The sequence below is a fragment of the Chroicocephalus ridibundus genome, chromosome 9, assembly GCF_963924245.1.
Source record: "Chroicocephalus ridibundus chromosome 9, bChrRid1.1, whole genome shotgun sequence".
Classification (NCBI taxonomy): domain Eukaryota; kingdom Metazoa; phylum Chordata; class Aves; order Charadriiformes; family Laridae; genus Chroicocephalus; species Chroicocephalus ridibundus.
Genome location: NC_086292.1, coordinates 2,678,228 through 2,702,367, shown reverse-complemented (window position 1 = coordinate 2,702,367; position 24,140 = coordinate 2,678,228). Strand labels below are relative to the sequence as shown.

General features: G+C 38.0%; 1 protein-coding gene across 4 annotated transcripts; it reads right to left on the bottom strand.

Annotated features, from left to right (window-relative positions):
* Window positions 1–55: 55 nt before the first annotated feature.
* Window positions 56–21,986, bottom strand: CHIC1 (cysteine rich hydrophobic domain 1). Of its 4 annotated transcripts, XM_063346926.1 has the most exons (6): window positions 21,798–21,986; window positions 14,609–14,663; window positions 7,702–7,857; window positions 5,387–5,443; window positions 5,090–5,149; window positions 56–4,281 (listed from the first exon to the last, which is right to left on the bottom strand). In XM_063346926.1, the coding sequence occupies exons 1-6, from the start codon at window positions 21,962–21,964 to the stop codon at window positions 4,231–4,233; spliced, it is 546 nt and encodes a 181-aa protein (XP_063202996.1). In that variant the 5' UTR covers window positions 21,965–21,986; the 3' UTR covers window positions 56–4,230. The 4 variants fall into 4 exon arrangements, with proteins under 4 accessions (XP_063202996.1, XP_063202997.1, XP_063202998.1 ...); XM_063346927.1 differs by lacking the exon at window positions 5,387–5,443; XM_063346928.1 differs by lacking the exon at window positions 14,609–14,663 and having other exon boundaries at window positions 21,824–21,986.
* Window positions 21,987–24,140: the final 2,154 nt, after the last annotated feature.

Sequence of the window (24,140 nt, the reverse complement as noted above, 5' to 3'; positions counted from 1 at the left end):
AGAGACACGAAAGATTTTTTTTTTTTTCCCCCCCAGAAACACACTGCACTATTCAAAGGTTTTCATCTTTAAATTTAATTAAAGAAAAAGTCTCAAAATGAAGAAAAGCATGTCTGACTTCCAGCTTCTTTTAATGGCACAAGCCAGTGCAGTAAATTGTAGAAAGCGAGCTCAGTTAGAATTTTACTTTAATTAAAAAAAAAAAAAAAGAGAAAATTCTCAAGGTGTGAGGTGCTATCAAAAAAGTGGCTGTTCACTTGTAAACAGAATAAAAGTGTTAAGAACACAAAGTTTCATACAGCTTAAACAGAACCACTTTTCTTAAGCAGTACAAGTAATGTAACAACACTGTCAGAACACCAAAAGCAGAAAACAAAAAAAATGGCAGAAGAATCACATAACATTACTTACTAAAATGATAAATTATTTACATTGATTATTAATAGCTTGACATTTTTATTGCTCCAATGGTAGTGTGTTGACAAGTAAATGTAGTAAACTGTCATAGCGAGACAATACTAAACATATGTTTTTTGCATACGGAGTTTTGCACCTATCAAGGAAAGCATAGGAACTTTTTTAATTTATGAAGACCACACCAGATTGAGCAAAAATGTTTTCTGTTTTAAAGTCACCCATCTACAACTGAATCCACACTTCCTAGACTTGTCTGTACAGGTCTTGTAAAACTTTTTGTTTCCTCCCACAGTAAAACAACTTCACAGATGCAGGTGGGGAATCGGTAGGTAAGAGCTTTGATGCTCTGCCAGTATTCTTAATACTTCAATACTCTTTAGATACAAAACTCACTAGTTACAAACCCAAATATTTCCTATGTAAAAACTTGAAATAGTATCAACATGTTTATATGAAAAATTAAACATTGGTTTGGCAGACAGTAACTGCTCTTAAAAATCTGCTGCAAACTCACACTGCTGATAGTTACTAGTTCCCTTTTCCCCTTACTCTCTGCACAATGTTTTCTCTTTTGATGAACCAGTCAAGGCACTTTCTTCACCACTTCCACTACACTTTGCTAACATTAATCTCTGTTACATTGCTACAACTTCTTTATCCAATTAACAAGTATCCTCCATAAAGAGGTTTACAAATTCATTCTGACTTCTCATTGTCAAAAATGAGATTTTCAGTCTTGTGAGATATAATTACCTGCTGAATGTTTTTATAGTAAAGCAAAGGATAGCCCAGGCAAAAAAGAACCTGTAGGCAGAACAAGGTGCAGAGAGTTCACAACAATACTTACAGCTGCCTTCATCTTTGAATGAGCTATGGAACCTGTGTCTTTCAGATGCAAATATAATACTGCGTGCTGGTTTTGCATTTCAATGCAAATTTATCTACTTATTAAAACATGGAGCTTACTGTAAATGGCAGGTTTGGCTCTCATACTCTTTACTGTTGCTTTATGGCCACATATATAAATGTCTATTAAAAACACAAAAAGAGACCCTTTCATGGTTTGAAGACTATACAACTAACAATGAAGGAAAAAGTAAAATGTATAGAATTTACATACTTAAAATGTAAACTTAATATTCTGTGCTGAAGTCCCTCGCGGTGCCCATAGAGACCCAGGGGCAGACAATCTGCTGCGGGCAGAGCAGCCTGTGGCAGGCCCACGGGGAGAGGACAGAGGGATGAGGGTGGGAAAGCAAAGCCCAGATCTGGTTCTGGCTTGGCTCCCCGGTCATAGCGCAGCATGGGGTGGCCAGGGAGGAGCAGCCCAGAGGGACTGGGGGCTTCTGTAGCTCAGGGTACTCTCAGCTTGGCACAGCACTTCACACAAGCGAGACAAATCAGGTGGAGAAATCCTGAACTGAATGCGATGAAGTCAGCACAGACTGCAGAGGATTTCTGATAGCAGCGAGACTGAAGACTGCTTAGCATTCACCGCTGGCAATTACCAAAACTCTCATTCGGCTTGCCTGTTCTCTCAGTTGGAAAAGAACATTTTGAAAATACAGTCACGTGAAGAAGAAAATAAGAACCCGCTGAGATTTCTTGGGTTTCTTACACACAAAAAAAGAAAATTACTAACACAGTTTTGGCATAACAGTAAGAAACTTCCATTGTTCTTTTAATTAAGCTAAGCTCCCTTCCTTTGCTCCAGAAACTTATTTTTAAGGAAAATACATAGAATTGGCTGTGCTATTTCAGTTTTGGTTTACACTGCATTTTTCTGCCATTAAGTATTTTCTCTGCGTCCAGTGAACATATCCTAAAAAAATAAATTGGGAGAGAGCACTTCGCTTGGTTCTGTGATAGAAATCCGAGTTGCAAGGTGTAGCTCACGCTAAATGCAAACAACACAGTAGGGTTTTTTTATTCATTACGTTACAAATGCAATTACACAGTTAGTTGTCACCAATCTACCAGTCAAGTGAGACCTCTGCACTAAGTACACCGATTTCAGAATCTGAAGCATCAGTCTGTGATTGGAAACTACTGCAAGCGCTGGAGTCTGACACTCCTCAGCTGTACAGTAAGAATAGCACAAAATTTGATTTGAAGTAACAACTTGCATAAAACTGGCCCTTTGTAAACATTGCGTACAAGAAATCTGGCCTACTACAGTTATTAGAATGCAATGGTCTTACAAATACTATCTTTTAATACAATATTGCATACTGAAAAGATACTAATACATTCAGAGGAATTCCCAAGTTACCCTGAAACTAAAAAGCAACTTGGGATGATGTCGCAAGGAGTCAAGTTGCTGCAAAGAAATGTCTGGACACTTCCGATGATATTCATCGCAACTCGCAGATACTCAGTCATCTGCTGGTTTTTCTCTGATTTCTTATTCTGAGTGAGGAAAGGGAGGGAACTTGCATCAATTTTCATTTGCTTACTATTATCAAGCGGTCTTGCTTAGGCCAGCCATTACAGGAAGTTTTTCTACAATTACTTCCCTTCCTGAGATCAGGCAAACAGGGAAGAATCCAAAAATACCTGTGAATTCCACAAGGCATGTGCGGCTCTTCAGACTGTGTGCCCCAACACCAGAACACATCCATGGACCCTTTCAACTGATCCACTTCCTCCCAGCACGTTTTGAAACACTACTGATTTAGTTAAAATTTATTTCCCCTGGAAAGGATGCCGTGTCACTTAACTGTTAAGATGTTGCAGTAGTGTCACACTACAAAAATAATGAAAGTGTTACCTCAGCTTTGCTTTGGCTGTTCCAAAATTTTCTTCCTTAGTAGAAAGTCTCCAACTAAGAAACATTTTTTTTCTTTAATTAAAACCAAAACAAAACCTGACATCCACATATTCCTAACTGAAAAAGAGGCTGTAGGATATTTTGCTAATAGCAGCCGCCATCAACCCCACAATCAAAGGTGAACAATATTTAAGCTTCCTATTTCAGGTGCTACAAACAACACCTGAAATACTTTAAAAAAAACCCAACAAAACCAGAAATGCTATGCATTTTTCATCCATTTACTAAACAAAGTGCAACTGAGCCCTACACATCTGACAGTATGTACAAACTCATTATGGCTTTACCATAAAACAGCATGTGAATGGGTCTATACAGTCAGAGGGATACTAGCAAATGTAATGATGAATAAAATGATGTTGGACCGTTGGCAATAGAATAAAAGCTATATTACATTCTGTAAACCTTGGCATACCACACTTTACATTATGCAAAGAGTCAATATTTACAAATCCATAGTGGGTAAAACAATTAACCCCCTAACGTAAATGATGATTTTGCAAAGTGCAGGACAAAACCAGTGCTGTTGATAGCAAGTCCTATGCAAGCAAGTTATACTAAAATCATTACTACTAGACGCTTACCTGGACATTTCTACTGAGGGATTATAGGATTGCGACATTTAGAATGAAATATAGTATGACACAGCATTCAGATGCATGTTTGAGGACAGCAAATATAGAAATTAATAAGGCAGCATGCTCAGAACAAGTTTAAGCAGCACTGATGTTAGATCCCTAGTGGCAACTATATCAGTTATTGTCAATGTTAAAAATTCAGAGTGCAACATAGAAGCCTCATTTAACATAAAAAAATGTGCAAATTGTTCTCTTCTTAACAAAAGAAAGTAACATAGCAAGGAAGATATTCTACTGAAGAACGTTTTTAAGTCACAGCAAAGTAGACCATCTTCTTTCCAAAATCATCTACAAGGCACTAAGGGTAGAAAATGACAGGTAACATGAAAGACCAAATGCTGTTCCTCAGTCAGGTCGAAATATGGGATATTTTGGTAAGAACTCTATTAGTATTACCTGTTGAAGAAGGGAAAAAGACAAGAACAGAACACAGTAACCAAGAAATTCAAACCTTCAGCACAATTTCCACGCAACATTAGCTAGTACATAAGACTAAATGTATCCGAGAGATTCTGTAAGGAGGGAATGTTTCCCTGAGTAACAAAGCAGAGATTTCAGTAATTTCAAAGTACAGGGATTCTGGACGCTTGATTTTTTTGGGGGTGACTATCTCTTTTCTTCAAGCTTACACAATCTTCATGGCTATACATGAAAGTGGACGGGGGAGTAGTAGGACCGCAGAAATATTTCAAATTCTGCTTTCCTAAATGGGCTGCCTTGGTTATAACTTTATGAAACTCAGAGCTAGCAAAAACGAAAAAAAGAAAAAAAATCCAGACAAAACCCACACTACTATCAAAATGCAATATTTCTGCACAAAGAATTGGAATCAAAGTAATTATGAATACCAATGGAAAAGCTGGATAAGCATTAAAAAAAACTATGGGCTGGTGTGGGAATCACACCAACGCACAAAGTCCCAGTGGGTCTCCCTGATTACAAATCACAGACCAAAACAAGTGTATCTGCCGTGCAAACGTAGAATTGTGAAGAGAAAAAACATGTTTAAGGGTGACAATTTCTAAGTCCCAACATATGCCATGGCTGCTCTTGTTAAAAGTGGCCTTCACAGGTGTATGTCAAACACAACAGCACATTTTTCTGAGATTTTTTGGGGATGTGTGACAGTCCGGTAAGTTAAGGATTTTCCCTATAAAATCATAGTTATGTTGAATACCAAAGAAGTTACAGAAGCAATACTTACATATTCCATCATATTGCTAGTTTCGCATTTCCTTTTACTCAGCTTCCAGTGCAAACCAAGCTAAGAAAATAATTATCAAAGGATTAATGCATACCACAGCATGGTTTTGATGAGCGGCATAACACGCATTAGCAATATCAAATTATTAGGATCTGGAACACTTCAGACACAGGTTTAAGATCAGTATAAAGTATGGAGTTATAACAAGACTGTAAAATTCCTACATGCAAAATTCCTTATGCAAAAAACCTTACTCTTCTTAAAGATTAAAAAAAAAAGCACTCTAACTTTTCTTACCTTATGATATAGTCTGTTATTTTCCCATTCTAATAACTTCTGAATTGATCTTCTAGTCTAAAAAGTAAGTCAAAACCATATTATAAATGGTTCAGTAGCCAGCCTCATCCAGAAGCAGCTTACAATTGCATTTCTGGCTTAAGATTAATTTAAAATAAATCATTTTTTATAAAAATAGAACCAAGCAAAAGAGGAATTATAAATGGAAGCCCTACCACTTGAACTCCCCATTCCTCAGCATCCGAGCTTCTTCAGAAAAAGAAGACAAAAAAAGAAAATACCCACAGGTTTTTTGTTAACTCAGGACTGCAACTTTCTCAGAATTTACTTACTTCATAAGAAATCCTTTTGAATTTAGTATTTTTGCCTACCATAGCCAAGGCAAACAAAAGAGAGTCTCCGACATTCTTTTGGCCAAATACTGCCTGTGGATCTCCTAATGCCTTTTGTTGCTGGATGAGTGTACGGGGACTGGCTGGGCTGAGGTACATTTTCTTCATAACAGCTTGTATGGTGCTGTAGTTTAGATCTATGATTAGAATAGTGTTGATACCACATCAGTGTTTTAGCTATTGATGAACAGCATTGACTAAAGGGATATTCCATGCCAGGTAACGTCGTGCTCAGCACTAAAACTGGGGGCTATTCTTTCCAAAGTAGCCTATTGCCCAGAGACAGGCTGCGCATCTGTCTGCTGGTGGTGAGCAATTTGCCTTTGCATCACTTGGGTTTCCTTCCCTTTTTCTCCTTCATTTATTAAACTGTCTTTAGCTCAATACATGAGTTTTTCTTCCTTTTGCTCTTCTGATTCTCTCCCCCATCCTGCTTGGGGTGGGGTGGAGGGGGTAAGCAAGCAAGTGGCTGGAGGGTGTTTAGTTGCTGTCTAGGTTCAACTCACCACAAGAGAAAATTAAGAACATCTTGAAATTATTTGAGTGATCAAAACGCTCTGTATACACACAGACACCCACAGAAGTAACAAGATCTTCCGTACTTGGTACGTATTATTTGTACCCTTCAGAATTACATTAACACTACAACATCACACGGGCGTTTATTTAGATTTTCAGAAGTACAAGAATATTAAATATGGTTTTAAATCTGCAAATACTACATCTGTATATCTCAAACATATTCCTCCAAGAACATTTCTAAAGGCAGTTAAAATGAGCTAAAACAAGTCCTGCCACTTCTTAGTGACACAGGCTTCAGTTATTGGCAGTCCAACAAGTTCACATATTATGCCTTTAGCACAGTTAATTATTTTTTTTATACCAAAATCTCAATGCCAGTCAATGCAACTTATTTTCTTGAGCAAGTTGGAAACTTTGGCAAAACAGTTTTGTTTTCTCTGAAAGCAATGCATATTCCATGGTTTTGCTTTCAGTTTGTTTTATTAAAGATCGTAAACTCTCAAAAGCTAGAAGTATTACTCTTTAACAGATTTTTACTTAAGGTCCTTTCCTCTAACTAAATTCACAAGTGTGAAAGTTTTGTTTCCTAGTGCACCTACCTGCTATTTATATTTGTGGATAATAAGATTTTATGGCTACAAGACTTACAAACTATGCAGCTGTGAAGAATATCATTACACTGTGCCTATTTATGTATTTACTGCTGTGATAAATCAATTCTAAGTGTAAAGCATAGAGGTAATTAGGATCATGTTTACTTGATATTGCTAAAGTGCTTTTCGGAATTATTACTTTGGATCTGATTACAAGAATCATCAACTTTCTGTTGAAAATAAATAAATAAATGGAAGTCTTTAAACTTCCCTAAAAGAAAACAAATTTGTGTTTGTTCTTAGTAGAAACAGCACAGTAAAATATGTCAAATAAGCTATGGCTCGGAAAAGTTATGGGAACTATTACATACAAAAAAAAGTGACTTTTAATTTAAAAAAAAAAAAAATTATTCTAGGGTGTGGAGGGGTGTGCGTGAAGAGGAAAAGCAATTTTCACTCCAGTTCAGGCAGTCTTTGAAGGTCAATGTCCAGTTCTGCACTCATTTAATTCAATTCTTAGACCTTTAGAAATCTTGGAAATTTAGGTTATCATATACCCCATCCTGTCCTTCGGCCTGAGATGGGATTAGCTATTCCTAAAACTATTAATTCAGGTGGTAATTTGGTATACTTTACTTCATTAACAAACATATTTTTTCTATTTTCTAAGGAATGGAAAAGAGAATAACCTTTTGAATGCAAGTGAGACCAAAAAAAAGGATTTTGAAATAACGACGATACTATTCAACATTATTTAATATTATCAGTAATTGCAAAATAGAGTAAGAAGAATGAAATATGCACTTACTCTTTTGTTAAGACAGACTACAGGCCACAGGCTACAGCCCAGCGTGCAGCAGCAGCACAGACAGCCACAAAGCAGCCATTTGACATTGACGGGGAGATTCTTTCTTAAACAGGCATTCACACGACTGATGCTGGTCTTGAATTCCTCCGGGGCAACCTGCAATAGAAGTGCTCAACTTCAGTGGAAAACCATTACAGGTGTATTTACTCAATAATTGCCTCTACAGGTTAAAATATAATGGTGTTATGTTTCATTTATACCATACGACTCTGTCTTCTAAAACACTGGTCACCCAGCGAGCATCAAAAGTCACTTTCCTGTAACAAATTAATTTATGTGCATGCTTTGTTAAAACTTGCATTAAAAAGCTAAACATTGCTTAGATTAACAGCCTCATCCTTATTTATTCCACCATTAATAAATTGTCCTGATAACACAATGGCCCCAAACAAAACTAGAAGTGGGCCACAGCTGTGCAACCTATGCATGGGCTATGCTGACCAAAAAAATGGAAGAATGACAGGTAACTGGTTTCCAAGGGAATGCAGGGCAGCTTCGTAGTAAAAACACTTGTGTGTCACATAGAAAAAAGGATAATATTGTCCAAATTAGTTTCATACCAATGCAAGTCTACACTGTGCCTCTGACGTCTGTGAAGGTGGACCTCTGTCCACAAATAAATCCTGAAGTCATCCATATCGACATGAGGCCACAACTGCATTTGTGGCTGCTTCCTAAACCAGGGAAGCCTGGGGAGACATATTCTAGATTATATTCAAGGCAAAGAAATGCATCTTGTACAGAGTTATGAATAGAGCCTAGCTGTTCAAAAAGAACATATTTAAACTAAGGAATATTCAGCAGAGCTTACTCAAAGTAATATTTTCTATATATTGCCACCAGAGTCACCATGGAAAACCACTTTTTCTATCAGAAATAAGCTCCTTTCTCTGATAGCAGCATGTTTCTTACAAAACTTGTGAGAGCCCTTACCTATTTACGTACCCCAAAATCCCTCATCTTTCAACAGAATCTAAATAACTTTATCTGACAAGTCAAATACGGATTTGTGGTATTGACTCCAAGATAGCACTCTTAACTGTCACACAATCCAGCATTCGAACGCACAAAGCGGAATCATCAGATATAACTTCAATAGACTTGGCCAGTCGGGCCAGGCACAACTCCTCAAAAAAAAAAAAAAAAATTAACTATTTGCCATATTGAAGAAAAAAACCCTATAATTAGTCTGCATACAAAGCTGTGCAGCTACGACATAATCCTTCCAACCAAGCAAGCCCAACTCCCTTCATTTGATTCTGCAAACAAGGGCAACAACAAAAGCATTAATTTAATGACAAAGACTCCTTTCACCAAAGGAGCAAAACTAAGGGACAGGAAATGGAGAGGACCCGATTCTGCGACCTCTGCCTATTCACAAGAGCTAAATTCATTAAAACATTGCAGGAAAGGGAGTAAATAAATACAACATCTGTTTCCTGGCCATTCAGATCACCATGCAGTATAGTCAGAGGTCATCAGGGTTTGCACACAAGCCAGGCCTACAGTTAGTAATATAAGAGCATAATTTAACATTGAGATTATTTCAGAGCTGGAATTAATAAGTACACAGAAAGTATTTCTTCTGCAATTATACAGGCTCCTCCCCATATTAAATAGACTGTCTTAAAATTCTTTTTACATATACAAATGGAGAAAATAAAACAATTTTCTTTTGACAGACTTGAACACCAACATTTAAATATAATTTTGCAATAGACACCTTAGTTGAAAAAAAAAAAAAAAAGAAAGAACATGGAAAAAAGGAGAAATCCCACGTATTGGGACATCTTTAATGAACAGAAAAGAAAATAATCACTTTGTAATGTGGAAAACTAGCCTGTACTTAATGTATCTGAAACAGAAGGTTTTACAGATCTCTTTGCCAATGCTGCCTTTTATTTTGGACGTAACAAATATCAGATGCACACGAGTAAGGCCATTTCATCTTCAATGTGGGAGCCTGTTTTGTAGCAAAGCACAACTGGGTTGGTTGCATGCACTACGGGTAACATTGTACAGCTTCTGCAGTCAGACATGCTTCAAAGTAAATTGAGACTACGTATATTAACAAATTGGCATTCTCAGCTCTTAAGGAACCTTACATGTTCCTAACGTTTCAATACATACAAATGGTACTTTCTTTGATAAGTCTTTTGCAATTTGTACACATATCATTCTAGCTGTTTATCTGAAATACAAAAATAAGTATGTTTTTTTCTTGACCCCATTAGGACTTTTCCAATGAATCCCAATAAGAAAAGAGAATGTTTCCTTTAGTATTAGACACAGAGTTTACTGGACCTTAACGTCACACCCCAACCCCAAAATACAAATGTACAAACCTACCAAAGACAATGGAATCGCATGGTCTAGAATTTAGTTTAACATGAAGAAACCTTATCATCAGTGCTACCATCCAACACGAAAAGAAGTCAACCAGATTCCTAGATCACAGCTGGCAGAAAAAATTGGGAACTAATAAAAAAAAGCACTGGGATGGTGAGATTCCCTACTTTCGTGCTACTTTTAAGGGAGTCACTGTTCACATCAGGTTAATGGTTTGATGCTACTTTGTAAGACCAATGTTGAAGTACTCGCCTTCCTGTAGAGCTCTGCAAAAGGATAAACTAGAAACCAACTTCAGGTGCCACCAAGAAACAGAGAAAATTTCTATTTCAGGAATTTTAGTATGATGCTTAACTTAATATAGTATTATGAAAGCACTACTACTCCCTGCTAACGCACCAAATACTTTCATGTAAAGGTGAATCTCATAGCTGTAACATAAGATGAAATTACTTAAGATGGTTTTGGCTAACCCAAAGATTGGATATATTTCTCCCTTTAGGAAATGTAATCACAATAATTATTTCTGTCAGTCAGTTACATCTTCATTTGAAACTAAAAGAAGTGGTGACCAGGATAAGCCTCATTCTGGGATAAACAGGGAGAAAAACACAATTTTGTTGCTCTCAGTTTACAGCTCAGTAACAGTTAAGCACCATGACACAAAGAACAAAGTATCTATAAATAAAATAATTATTCTAATTTAATAATAGAATCGTATCCAAATGAAACAGTCACCAAAGAATTTTGTTGATTTTTCTGGCATAATTTTCAATTTCGCCTTTCTTGCAAGTATAGATACTGAAAGGTTAAGATGAAATGATGAAGGTGTTTCAAACAACTGGAGAATTAACGGCGCCTGCTGCACAAAGAAAGCTCCCTAAGACAGACTAGTTTTGACTAATTTTTGAAAGTCTCTGGGAGAGTTTCTGTCTGTGCCTTGAAAAGAACGAGATAAGTACATAGCTCCTGGCTGTGCAGTACACCTTGTAAAGAGACATTAGGTCCTTTCAGGTCTTTAAGGGAGGGGAAAAAAAAACATAAAAGGAAAGAAGGGGGTGTCATAATATTTTACAACAGGATGCAAGAGAATCTACAAACACAGGAAGAGAGCAAGTAAAGCCCAGCAGGCCTGATCTTTCTCCTTCAATCACGATGATCACAAACCCTATCAATCACATGTTGCAATGGGATCACAATACCAAGAGCACGTTTTATGGCTTACATTTCCCTGCATTGCACAGTAATCTCTGTATAGGACCCTTATTGTTTTAAGATCAGGGCAGGAAACTCCACTTTCTTCCTTAAGGTTCACTGACTCCATCATTTTCTTGTCACCTGGAGCAGCATGTGCCATATATCACAAAGAGTATTTTGTTAAAAGCTTTTAAATGCTTGTTTTAAAAGAATTAATAATCCTATAAAACTCTAGCACAGAGAATTTAAATTTAGCTAGAATTTAAATTTAAATTTTGGACAAAGTCAAATCACATTATTAAAAGTTAAATATCGCCACTGCATTAAGTGCAGTCAAATCTTTTCTTACAATATTCCATTGAAAAGAATGCACTGTTTGAAAGCCTAACTCGGGATTTATAGACCAGCTGAAGCTTGTGTCTCATTCTGCAAGATAAATATTAAATCAATCTAGCTGAATTAGCTAGGCCCAACATCTGACCTACCTGATATCATCCTTTCCTTTATTGTTTTATTATCTATGTGTTGTCCTCAAACATATACATTCACGTCTCCCAAAAAAAGCAACAAACATGTCTCAATTAAATATTTAAGATGTAATTATATGCATCTTAGCTCTAGGCTAATTTACAATAACTATCCAGACTCTGTAAAAACTGGGAGACGAGGAGGTAGGGGAGATAGGTGAAGAAGGTGGGGTATTTAAGGTTTTTAAAAAAAGAAGATTAGCGGAATCATCCTTAGGTAGATGGATAAAGTGAGGGTGAGGAAGATTCAGTAAATTCCTAAGATGACACAGTGGCATAAATCCAAAAAGTTAGTGCTTCTGGGAGAAAGGTGTAACTAGATAGTTTTATCTATTTAGGATTTTTATTGTGCGTTGGCTAGATTTTCATCCTTTGTTTAAAAACCTAGATCTTCATCTGTATTCATTAAAATGAAAACCACCACCATAGAGAAATCTATCAAGACCACTGAATGGTTTCATCTTTTACACTCCATTAGCAGATGGAATATGTTATTAACATCAATTCACAGTGAACAACAAAGCCATTAAATTTAATGTAACACAGACATTCTGAATAAAGTATGACGTTGCCTTATACTAGCTCTGTACTAATGCAAGTTCATAGTAAACATTTTAATTGCAAACTGTTAATATGAACAGTCACTGTGCTATTCATAAATTGTGATTTCATAAAAAGTAAAAATTTGTATTTTAAGAACAGTAAAAGATCTTAAAGTGGTGTATCAATTGACTACAATGCTTGTTATTGTGAATTATTTATCAGGGTATTTGAAGAAAACCTTCTTTCTGGAAAAAGCTGAATGAGATTTCATTTTCAATAAGGATAAAGGTGATTGACTACCACAATCAGAGGAAGAAGCAGATTATTTATTTCTTGCAATTCATGAAAGTATTAAAAACCAAAAAACCCACAACTGTGGTTTTTAATGTCTTTCATGGCAGCATGTGGCAGGCAGTAGGAAAAGCCTGTTTACTATCTCTTTTGTGAGGGGAAAACACCAATCAAATGAGAACTAATTTATTTTCAAGGTTTTCTTATTCAGAAAGCCCCTCAAATCCACATATGAGAAAAAGATAACGGGATATCAAGATTCTCAAGAGAAGAAGCATATCTGTATACAGCAAATCCCCACTCATGTGATTTATGTTGTCAGTAATTAGATCTATAGAACAAGATGGGTAAATGCCAAGTAAAACTTCCTCTTTCCTCTCTTTGCTAAATTAATTCCAAGCAGTCAACTGAACTTTAGATTAAATTTTTGTTCATTGTCTATTTAACAAGAGGAGGGCAATGAAGTGGCAAATGTGACAGGCATTGACGCTCATATTAAAAGGTGTCAGTTTGGGAAGTTGGGTTGGGTTTGTTTTTCCAATACACACAAATGTAGTTTAGAGAGACAGAAAGAGATGAAACTATATAATCAGATTAGTTTTTCACATTTCCCGCTAGGTATAAGCTTATTTATAACAAACTCCAAGTTGACTAAAAGAACATAAAAATTGTTATTTCCAAGAAGTATTTTGTTGCTTTTCAGTGCTCAGAAAGAGCTTTGCAGAAAAGAATAAGCCTTAACCACGCAAGGTAGTGCAATGCAAATGATGTAAGCGACAGCCCTCACATCAGATGCTCCGGAATCAGTAAGATTTTTCCTTTTGAGCTCAGTGAGATTCTGAAGCAAGGCCAGAGTTCTCAGGCTGTCTTTTAACAACCAAAAACTCCAAATAGCAACCTGCTTTCGACTGTACTGCTGTCAAAAAAGCTGGACAACTCAACACAAGTATTTTATTCATTATACTCTGGGGTGAAAATGAAGGAGAAAAACCCCAGATGGATTTGGCAGAACTAGGAGACACCATCCAGCTGCATTTTAGTGTATTGTTAACATGACTCAACAGCTACTGCGAGAGGCTGCAGAGGTAGTGTAGCTATATGGTGTGACATTAGAGAAAGTAGGAAGAGCCAAATACATTTTTTCCTCCCAAATTCCAGAATATAAAATGAAGCAAAAGAAGAACACCAGAGAGAAACAGCAGAAAGGAAAAAAAAAATCAAAGAGAAAAATAATTCAAAATTTAAAAGTCTGAAAAAACCCCTACAATTATGAAAATAATTTAAAACCATAACCAATTTTGTTACAAGATTTCATTAATTAATAGCTGCAAAGGAATATTTATTAAACTTGCGTTTAGTAAGAAGACGGAACTCTGGACAAAGCAAGAGACTTGTCACCACTAATTTTCAGAACTAAACAATTATTATATTTCTGAAAATATACTAAAAACCTACCTAATTTGTAGATTTAGCACTATAACATTTTGTTGCTTAAAGCTTCAGATAGAACAGATTCTCCTCTAGAGAAACTCAAGGCTTTAAGAAACTCAAGACATTAAAAACAGAAGTCTAGTATTTGAAATAATTTAATTCACACAGGAGGTAGCACAAACTCCAGACACCCATAAAGCAAGGTTAAATGAGTCTTGCTTTCAGGTAGATTGTCTGCATGAAAACCAGTATGATGCCATGTTGAGCTTTTCTGTGTTTAGAATGTCAATAATGATAGCAACCACTGCAAATAATTTTTTCTTGTTTCAAAGAACACTGTAGGGACTGGTCATCAACCAGCTGTTCACACAGGGCAGTTATTTCAACAGCCTGCAGTGCAGCGCTGGCCTGCGCTGCCCTGTGGATTCACAAGCACGTACGTGTAACACAGAAGCCACTGGATGCACTGCATCTTTCCATTTAAAAGAACAGTTTAATCTCACACTTACCTTCCCTGTCAGAACAGAAGGAAATTCTGTATCAAACTTGTTGCTCAAGCCAAACCTTGAAAACAAAAGAGACAAACAAAATATATTCCACCTAACTTATTTTGTTTCCCTTAATAAAAAATGTAATATTTTCTACTTTTCAAAAAAAGAAAACTATTAATTTCTTTTGCCCTTACATTGAAATTATTTCATGAGCTGTCAATCTAAGTTTATATAAGGTCTTGCGTATCATTCATAAGGTCAGTTACAAGACAGAGTAACATAGCTTGTTGCCTTACTTCAATACCTTCAAGTTGCTAAATGCACAAAAATTATGATTGGATGGCAGTAAGTTTCAATCTTTGCTTTCTTTAAGGAGAAGACCTCCAGCTATTAAATTCCAGTTTTACTAGACTCAATAACCCTTTTACTGCTATTTTTCTTACTCATGCAATTTATTCACATGCAACAGATAAAGCTAGTTACAAGGAACCCATTCATCATCATCTTAGAAACTTAGAACCATATAGTTTTAAAAAATTGCTTTGGGCTAAATTAAATTATCTCATGCAAAACATGTTAAGAGGCGACACAAAGAACAGGTTTAAAACAACTATGAACTTCAAGAAAATTAAGTCTTGGGTATCACTGTGGCTATTCTTCACTGAAGTGTTCTTGGTTTTGTGCAAGAGGTAAGTCTTCATTCCAACCAAAGAAAACCTACAGGGAGCGAGACTTTGCATGTAAACCTGTGTTACCAAAGCTCCAAAACTACTGAACCAACTGAAATTTCCAAAAAGCTGATGTTGGAGATCAGCAGGATACTGACAGTGCAGGCTGACTTGACTTTTTGATTTTATTTAAAGCATGTAAGTAGGCAAGAAGTTAACTAAGCTTTGATGCTAAACCTGCAAGTTTATGCAGAACAAGAACTCTGATCTTCCATCCCCTCTACCTTAATTGAAATCTTTAACCTTTGCAATTCAGTTAATTTAACAAAATACAACAGCAGCTGATCTCTCAGCTACAATATTTACATTTGAACAGAGCTTAATGTTAAGTTTGTAAAGTTAAATATACTGTACATCAAGTTCATTGTCAGCTCAGCCAAACTACCTCCTGAGTATTTTTGTTCAAAAAAAGCAAAAAACCACAAAGGATCACAGCCAAGTAGAGGAGCACAAATACATCTGGTATTGTAATATTTATTGTAGAAACAAACCTTCTGAAGAGAGAGTATTTGCTTTGAGTCACACTGACACCTGAAGTACTCCTTACTGGTGACTGGACAAACATTAGCATTGCTGGAACATCATCAGTCCCCTATGATTTTATAATACATACATCTTCATGCGCACAGTGTGATAATTCAGATACCCAAACCTGGCAGTGTAACTTGTTTGTAAGTACATAAAAATGTAAAATAAACCTTAAAAAAAAAAAAAGAGAGAGAGAAGCATAATAAAAGAACTTACATTGTCTTTAGAAATCCAGTAAGCTAATTAAAATGTTTGTCAACAATATTGAAGTCCAATCAAGTTCTTCAATGGCTAATTTCAGTTAGAGCCTTGAGTAAAAAGCAGCGTATTGGAGCACTAGCTGTGTAAAACATTAAAACAATCCCCAAAGAGCAGATCTTAATTGAAGTGTTTCTCCTGCTTTGTCTCTTAAGCTATCCTAAGCACTACAACCAATTGCCACCTATTTGTGTTTGTTTCATTCAAGGTATTTTCACCTAAAAGTTTCTAGCAGTGAATGTGAGTGAACTGAACACCAGCACAGCAATAGCTACCGCACAGTCAAGTGAACTGGAAAGCCATGATGTTAAATTAGTGCTACAAAAAACAAACAGTACAACCAGTAAGATTTTAGGCAAGCACAAAGGTTACTAATATAAGCACATTTCCATCCTCTGTGAATGTAATCTGGCAAGTCAGTCTCCACATTTTGTAGCTTTTCTTTTTAAACTGAAATATTCCATGTTTTGTTACCCTATATATTTATTTTTAAGGAAGCCTGGAGAGCAATAAGGTAGTCTTTAAAACAATACAGAAAAGACTAATGATACGAAGCACAGACACAAGCTTGTTTTGAGGAATGCGAACTTTTTTTGTATAGCAGCAATGAAACTACCTGAAACTATCACAAAGTTGTAGCAATCAGACAACATAATAAATGAACTACTGGAAAGTTCAGGTAATACTGCAGAATTATTCACTCTACTCATATAACAGACTAATTCCACTAAATCATGCCAAAGGTCCACCTAGCCCAGAACTCTTGACTCTTACCGTGGCCACTAGCAGATACCTAGGAAACAGCAGAATTAAAAAAAAATTGCAAACATGTACTCTTCTGACCCTCAACAATTCGCAGTTCAAAAGCTTCCTAGGCCATAGGTAGTGTCTTCTATGTCATTGGTCACATAGACTCATTAAAATTCCTGTTGCACCACCAATTTCCATAAAGAATAAAATAAATTAGTGCTTTCTGATTTAGATCTAATAAGAATACAAGACCACAGTATATTTTCTTATGTTAAATTTTAAGCCTGATAATGTCATGAAACATATTTAAAACCCAAAACTTATCAGTTGCCAGAACATTCCATTCCATTATAACACATCCAGGAAACCTCAGTTACAGAAATGCATATCTTTTACACTGACACCTGCAAATGGCTAAAAGAATATAAAAGGTTTTAACTATACTGAGAACAGGACTATGCTACATTATAACACTACATTTAGTCAGCATCACTGATGGCCTTTAGCACAATTTTACTGAAGTCTTTCGGCAAGTTTTACAGACTATCCTCATGATTATTTACCACATAGTTCAGAAACACTAAACTCCTATTAGACGAGTCTGGGGGAATTAAAGGACCAAATAAAAAACCCATCTATTTTTTTAGAAGCGTTAAAGGAGAATGTTACACAGTTCTATAGCTCTGCAAGCAACTTCGTAAAATTATTGATGTATTATTAGAATATTTTATGTAAAAAAATTAAGACCTAGAGTCTTGATTAAGAGATAAATAACTTCATTAGACCTTCCACAACAGACTAATGATCTAGCATTATTTGGTCTATGAAGTCTTCTAAAATTCAGTATGTTTAAAAATCACTATGTAAAAGGAATTTCAGTACCTGTCCTCTAAATCATATAGAATATCAGTTGGTGGCAACTTATTTCTGGGCTAGTTCTCTGGATCCTCAGTGAAAGCTGCCCAAACACTAATACTTTGAAATTCATATAAGTCACCCATATACTTTGGTTGCAATTTTCTTGCTGCATGACAAATATCTCTAAAAGCAAGGCACTCTTTACTACAGGCAGCAACACTGGAATAGAACTAGGATAACCTCACTTTCTAGTTCTTCTGTCTCTCTTTCCCTGTTTTAATGTTTGGCATCAGCCAAGTCCCATCATCTCATTTTCCCCCATTTGTAAAGTGGGCAGAATGCAACTTCTCATAGGGAGCTGTAAGAAGATGTATTCCTAAATCCCTTAAATGAAAGACTGAAATGAACACACTGAATCATCAGTGGCAAATCCCACCTGCAACACTTATCACGTTATAAAATTCTTTTCATCAGTTTCCAAAGCACAAGGAAGTGAGGTTTCCTGTCCCCAGAACTGAAACAGGAAAATTTTGGGAAACACTTTCTCATATCTAGAACAGACACATAAAATGGTGCTTTACCTTTTTTTTTTTTTTGCTTTTGACTTAAATAACACTTCATTCTCATTTATCCCACTACTGTATTTATAGATAGTAATCAGTCTTACTAGACTACACAAGCTAAACCCGTTTAGTAAACTCTCCTACAATAGGCTCTCCAACCTCCTTTCAGCATCACTCCTTTCCCCGCGCCTAATCCAGGCTACGATTAACCTATCTTGAGCAGATAAACTCAGATCCTACATACTATTCTTTCTGAGGTATCATCTAAGCTTTGTCCAGCATTAAAGAATAAATATGACATTCATCAAGAGTCCTGAGCAGAAATCTCCTTGAACACTAAACATTTCCTAGTCTAGGACCTTTTCCTATGAAGCCAAGAGAACTACCAAAGAGCACCCTTACCCACGGATGTTGTTTTGGAAAACTAAACTAGTGGATAACTAGTGAAAGGCTAAGGTCATTTGCTATTTTAAATATGTGGAATCTGCTATTTTAAATATGCGGAAGATGCAGTAGTATCAGACAATAACCAAATGTCATCTTATCACAACTGAGAGCACCTGGCTCTTCCCTGCCTTCCCCGATTGATGGCAATGTGCTTTTTATCAGCACCTGGATTGTGGGTCCCTGGGGCACTCCTACAGAAAACATAATGGAATAACAAAAGTTAACTTGTATCCCAAACTAGGAGGTCTGCAGGCTTAAGCGGGAATCACAAACCGCACACTAAGGGCAAAACGATGCTCAATGGCTATTTCATTATCTCATTAGGATCTGTCCACATGGACTTAATGATACGGAAAAATTACACCAAATAAATAATGACTTATAACCATGTTAAAGTTTGTTTACTGTTCTGTTTTTGAAAGCTATTGCCATTGCTTTGGAAGGCATATGACTCAGTCTTCACTAAAAATGTTTATGTTGACATATTTGGATACACCAACCAGAGTCACACTGACTATGCAAGAAACAATGAGCAATGGGTTTATAACACATTAAAATGGAATTTCAGAAGCAAAGAAAAGGCATTTACTAGGTCCTAGTAATTTCACTGTGCTAAAATTCAAAGGCTTTCTGAAAACAGTAAATATGACTGATAATTCATTTTTTCAAAGTAAGAATTTTCTAGCATGAAAGAGCATTGAACAAGATGAGCATAAATTTTGCTAACCACTTTCACATACATTCTCTCTATCTGTGAGTAAAATAAAACAAATACACTTTACATGATCAGTCTTACCATGCACAGAGGTAAAAGGGTTAGCAGAACAGTCAGTGGAAAAAGCAAGATCCTGCTAAAAATCCTCAGAAGAATCTCGGAATTTGTATTTAGTACTGTTGGATACTGCAGTAGAACTCTGTTAGGGTCAGCAGCTCACTGACAAGGTCATCAGAATAAAACCTCTCATGCAAGAAACTAACACGTAGTTTGAATCTACTAACTTGGGAGTTTTACTGTACATGAAAAGCTGGACCAGAAGATGACCCTGGAATTAGAGAATTATCCCTTCTCTACACACCACAAGTATCCAAGAAGGCCAGTGTCAGATGAGGAACAGAAGGAATCTGAAACAAAAATCCAAGGAAAACAATGGCTTTTTAAAAATAACTGATTTTCTTTTCTTTTTTTCTTTTAATACAGTATCTGACTTGTCAGGATAGAAATTTTTATCAGCAATGTTCCAGACAGGTTCAGAAAACAAACACAAGTTTTACTCGATGACATATCTCACTTCAGTAATTAGAGCACGCTGCTTCTGAAGCCAACTGATTTCAAAAGCAGCAGCATCTGTGTGATCAAAAAGTGACAGAATTTCAGAGCTGATACATACTAACCAGAAACTCTTTAGGAAGCAAAATATTTCCCATTTATTAAAGAGATGAGAATTACACACTACAATGTCCAGGGTTTATTCGCATTGCATTGATAAGATCCACTAACTTTTTATTAATATAAAGGAGATTTTAAAATATATCGTGAACTCATAAAAGCTGCCTTCTACTATTCAGGCAGGTATACTTGTTACAAGAAGAAAGCTGGGAGGAGTGGAAGAAAGGGAAAATAAGGTGGATGGGAAATCAGTTCAGGGCATGTATGCTAGCTCGTGATTTCTGCATCACTTACAAGTATTGATTTCTTTTGATGTAGACATCACTAGTTGACAGCGTTCTTGGAGATGCTCCTGCCCACCCCCAAAAGATGCTGGAGCCAAGAAGGAACTTTAAGGAACATCACTAATACACAAAAAGCATCACAGCTGACAAAGCAAATAAGCGAGTAACATTTTTTCCAGTTTAGTGATTAAAACCAGATAACTAATAGGATGGGTATGCGGCATTCTGATCATTTTGCTTGTGTTAATCCCTCCTTTAGTCAGGCCACAAACTATTTGGGTTCAAGACAGAAAGAAATCCCATCAACACAAGCAAGTACACTGCGGTGCAGCAGAGCAACTATTTGCTGGCACTAGCTCAACGCAAACCTGATTTAGACTTACATGAGGGACACAGTATTAAATCCAAATTAGTTCTCTTAGGATGAGAGAATTCCCCACCCAGTGTTTCTGCGGCAGATAGCTAGATCACACTGCACCTATTTACAGAGAGAAATGTGCATTCTTTTATGCAACCCAAAGACAGACCCAAAGCAAAACAGGCTTGATGGATCTCTGCGATATGAAAATTTCATTACCTCCCTCCCTGTCATGAAAATGAACGTAACAACCAACAACTTGTTATGGATGTACTTTGTTATATTAATTCCTCCACTTGCAGGACTGGGAACATTAAGAACATCCCTACCAGTAAACATTACATACAAGGCCACGCTGTTTGCTCATCTTCTGTTCCAGCTGTTTAAACGACCGGCAAAAATTCTGGCTCATGTTGTGTTCTAATGATAAAAAACACCTAACCTAAACCAAACTCACAACTTAGTTTGGAGCAGATGAACTCCAGCACAGCCATGTGCCTCCTCTGCAGTGCAGCGTGGGGCTGAGGCAGAGGAGTGCCACAGGGAAACCCTTTGAACAGGCTGCTCGTCCTGGCATCGTGTGGCCTTTACTTTTTATCTAACAGATAGTTTGGAATAAGAAGCCCACCCGGGGCTGTCAGGGTTGATTTGCTGCTGCACCGAGCAGCCAGCTGAACTTCAGTTGTTCATTCATGACTTTGGCTTGCCTGGAGCTACTGGGAAATACGAAGTTTCCTCGTTTGAAGGCGTTAAGAGCAAAATTCCCCTCACAAAACAGGGGGTGGTGGGGGGAGTAGGGAGGGGAAGCAGGGCTACAGATCGCGGTAAGGCTGGCAGCTACCTCCGCGGGGGAGGGCAAAAAGGGTCGGGGCTCAATCCTCCCGGTGTCCTTACCCCCTTCCCGGCACCGCCAGCGGGGCGACCCTGCCCCCGGGGCAGCACTGAGCTACCCCGGGGCCTCCACCACCCCCCGCCCCGCCACACCGGCCTGTCACGCTGCCTCCTGCCCACCGCCACCACCGCCCCCCCCCCCCCCAACTCCTTACACGGTGATGTGCCCGGCGCCCCGTACCGCTACGGGATCCGGCGCATCGCGGGGCCGGGGCAGCTCCTGGCTCCGTACCACCGGTTCGGACTCCTCCTCCTCTTCCTCCTCCTCCTCCAGCTCATAGATCGTGTCGAAGTCCGCCATATTGGGGAGTAATACGCTCATCTCAAGCCCTCCCCCCCCACGCGCGCCGCCTCGGCCCCCACTGCGCACGCGCGCCGGCCTCCCGCCGCCGCCGGCCGGCGGCGGCGGGAGGCCGGCGCGCGTGCGCAGTGGGGGCCGAGGCGGCGTGTGCGCGCGCCTGTGGGGAGCCGAGTCCCTCAGCTTTCCCGCCCACCACTTGAGGGGACGCGGGTGTCCCCTGCTGCTGTCGCCGTTTCTCCGGAGGCTGTGCCCTCAGGGGAGGGGGGGAAGGTATGAGGGGGAAGCCTCAGGTGTGCTACCCCCTTCCCCCCGCACCGCGGGGGGTGGTCCTCACCTCACCCCCCCCCCCCCCCCCCGGGGTTACTGAGGGGAGGAAGGGGCTTCCCGCCTGGCTGTGGGCGCGGCGGGTGGTGCTCCTGTCGGTTTTAGCCCTTTTCCGGGTGTATTTCTGCGAGGTTTTTAATAGAAACAGACGGGTAGATATTTTCCCTTCTCGTTTTTCGTCGTTTGCTTGCTCAGGTTTTGCTCGGCACCCCTCGCCTCGCCCTCACCGGTGAGGGAGGAGGAGGAGGGGGTTGAGTTTTCCCCAGGCTTTGAGATGTTTGTCAGGGCTTTGTTGATCGGTTTGGAAGTTGAGTTCCGTGCAGGGTAGTAGGGTGGTGACAGGGAAGAAAATCCACCTAGGAGGAATACCAAAATTGGGGAAGAAAAATCTCTCAGAATAGTTGAAAGCAGAGGAATGCCCCTTCCCCCTGTGCACAGGTGTGAATTATTATTGATGTGAGTTTAAGCACTTCATTAGTCACCTACTGTCAAATGGAATGTAAGCCCAAAAAATAACGGTGTTCATAATTGCAATATAGGAATCAGAAATAAAATTCTGAGACTGTATGTGGGTTGTTTGGTGTTTTTTTAATAATAGTCTAGCTACCATAAAGTGATGTGTTAGGCCTGGTTTGTGGCTAATTCTGAACTCATGACCCATAGCTACTGTGAGGAAGGTAGCTCACCTTCTCCTACAAGAGGAAGAAGGGGTCTCCATCCCCGTCTACTGTTCTTAGGAAAAGACTTCCCTCATAAACCACCTTTGCTGTTTTTCAGGACTTTCTAGACAGCAGCAAATGAAAATTTTTGCTACTTCCGAAAGCAAAACTGTATGAGCTACTGTTGTATCACTGCCGCATACTCTTACTTCAGCACGTTATCCATTTTATGTGGAGTTGCAGGTAAATCACACTCTTAATGACTTGAGAAAAAAATTGTAACTAAGGGTGAAAATGTCATTATAAAATTAAATTAAAATATATGTTCAATGTTCTCCCATTTATGTAAAAAAAAATAATTCTTGTTTAGTGATGAATATTGATAAAATGCAGAGAAGGTGAGTATGGGACGGAACATGTCTTACTATGATTGACTAGATTTTAAAAAGATGTCCTATTTAGAAACATGTCAAAGAAGTGAAAATAATTCTATAATTTAGGATCTAATATTTTTTCCCACTCATCTTCAGTTGTGTATACATGATTGTCATTCATAACCCATGGAAAGAAAGTCTTGGAACCATTGAAATAAAGCTATATATGGGGTTACTAATAAGGTACTGGTCTTTATTTTACTCTCAGTCAAATACAGGATGTCTGCTTTACCTGATGTGAAAGTCAAAAATGTGAAACTTACAACTGAGAATGCTTTAAGAAATGATTGGTCTGATGCCGTGCATTTACATTACAAGCTTTAATATTTAGTTGAGATTATCTTAGTTCTTGGCAGCTTTGGAGAACCGTCCATGAGAAGGTTAATTATATTTAAAATACAACCACAGAGTATGTAAGTTGATGTCCCTTTGGCCAGCGTTGCCTATGAGAAAGAGCTAAATGCAAGCTTTTGGGCTCAAGACTGTGTGCTGTTGCTGAGCAGAAGTCAGACATCTCTGGGTCTACTTCAGAGCAATCCATGGAACATGTTCTTAGATTTTTTTGGAAGCATTTTCTAGCACTGTCCTTGTGATACCACACTTCCTGTTTTCTCAAAGCTTTTTTTCACCACTTGTAACAGCATCTCTGGACCCTTATGAATTGAGAGATCCCATCCCTATTTGCTAAAGTATGTGTGGTTTTGTGTGTGTATTTTTATAAAACTAAAATGACACTGGTGGCGATTCCATCGATATAAAGTATTTGGATTTCAGAATAGT

Bases quoted from the DNA above. Each gene is read 5' to 3' on its own strand.
- CHIC1 (XM_063346925.1), bottom strand. From the start codon at position 21,964: ATGAGCGTATTACTCCCCAATATGGCGGACTTCGACACGATCTATGAG. The intron at 14,664-21,797 runs GTAAGGAGTTGG...TTTGTTTTCAAG, and splicing joins GGCGCCGGGCACATCACCGT to GTTTGGCTTGAGCAACAAGT. The intron at 5,150-5,386 runs GTAAGAAAAGTT...TTATTTTCTTAG, and splicing joins ATAACAGACTATATCATAAG to CTTGGTTTGCACTGGAAGCT.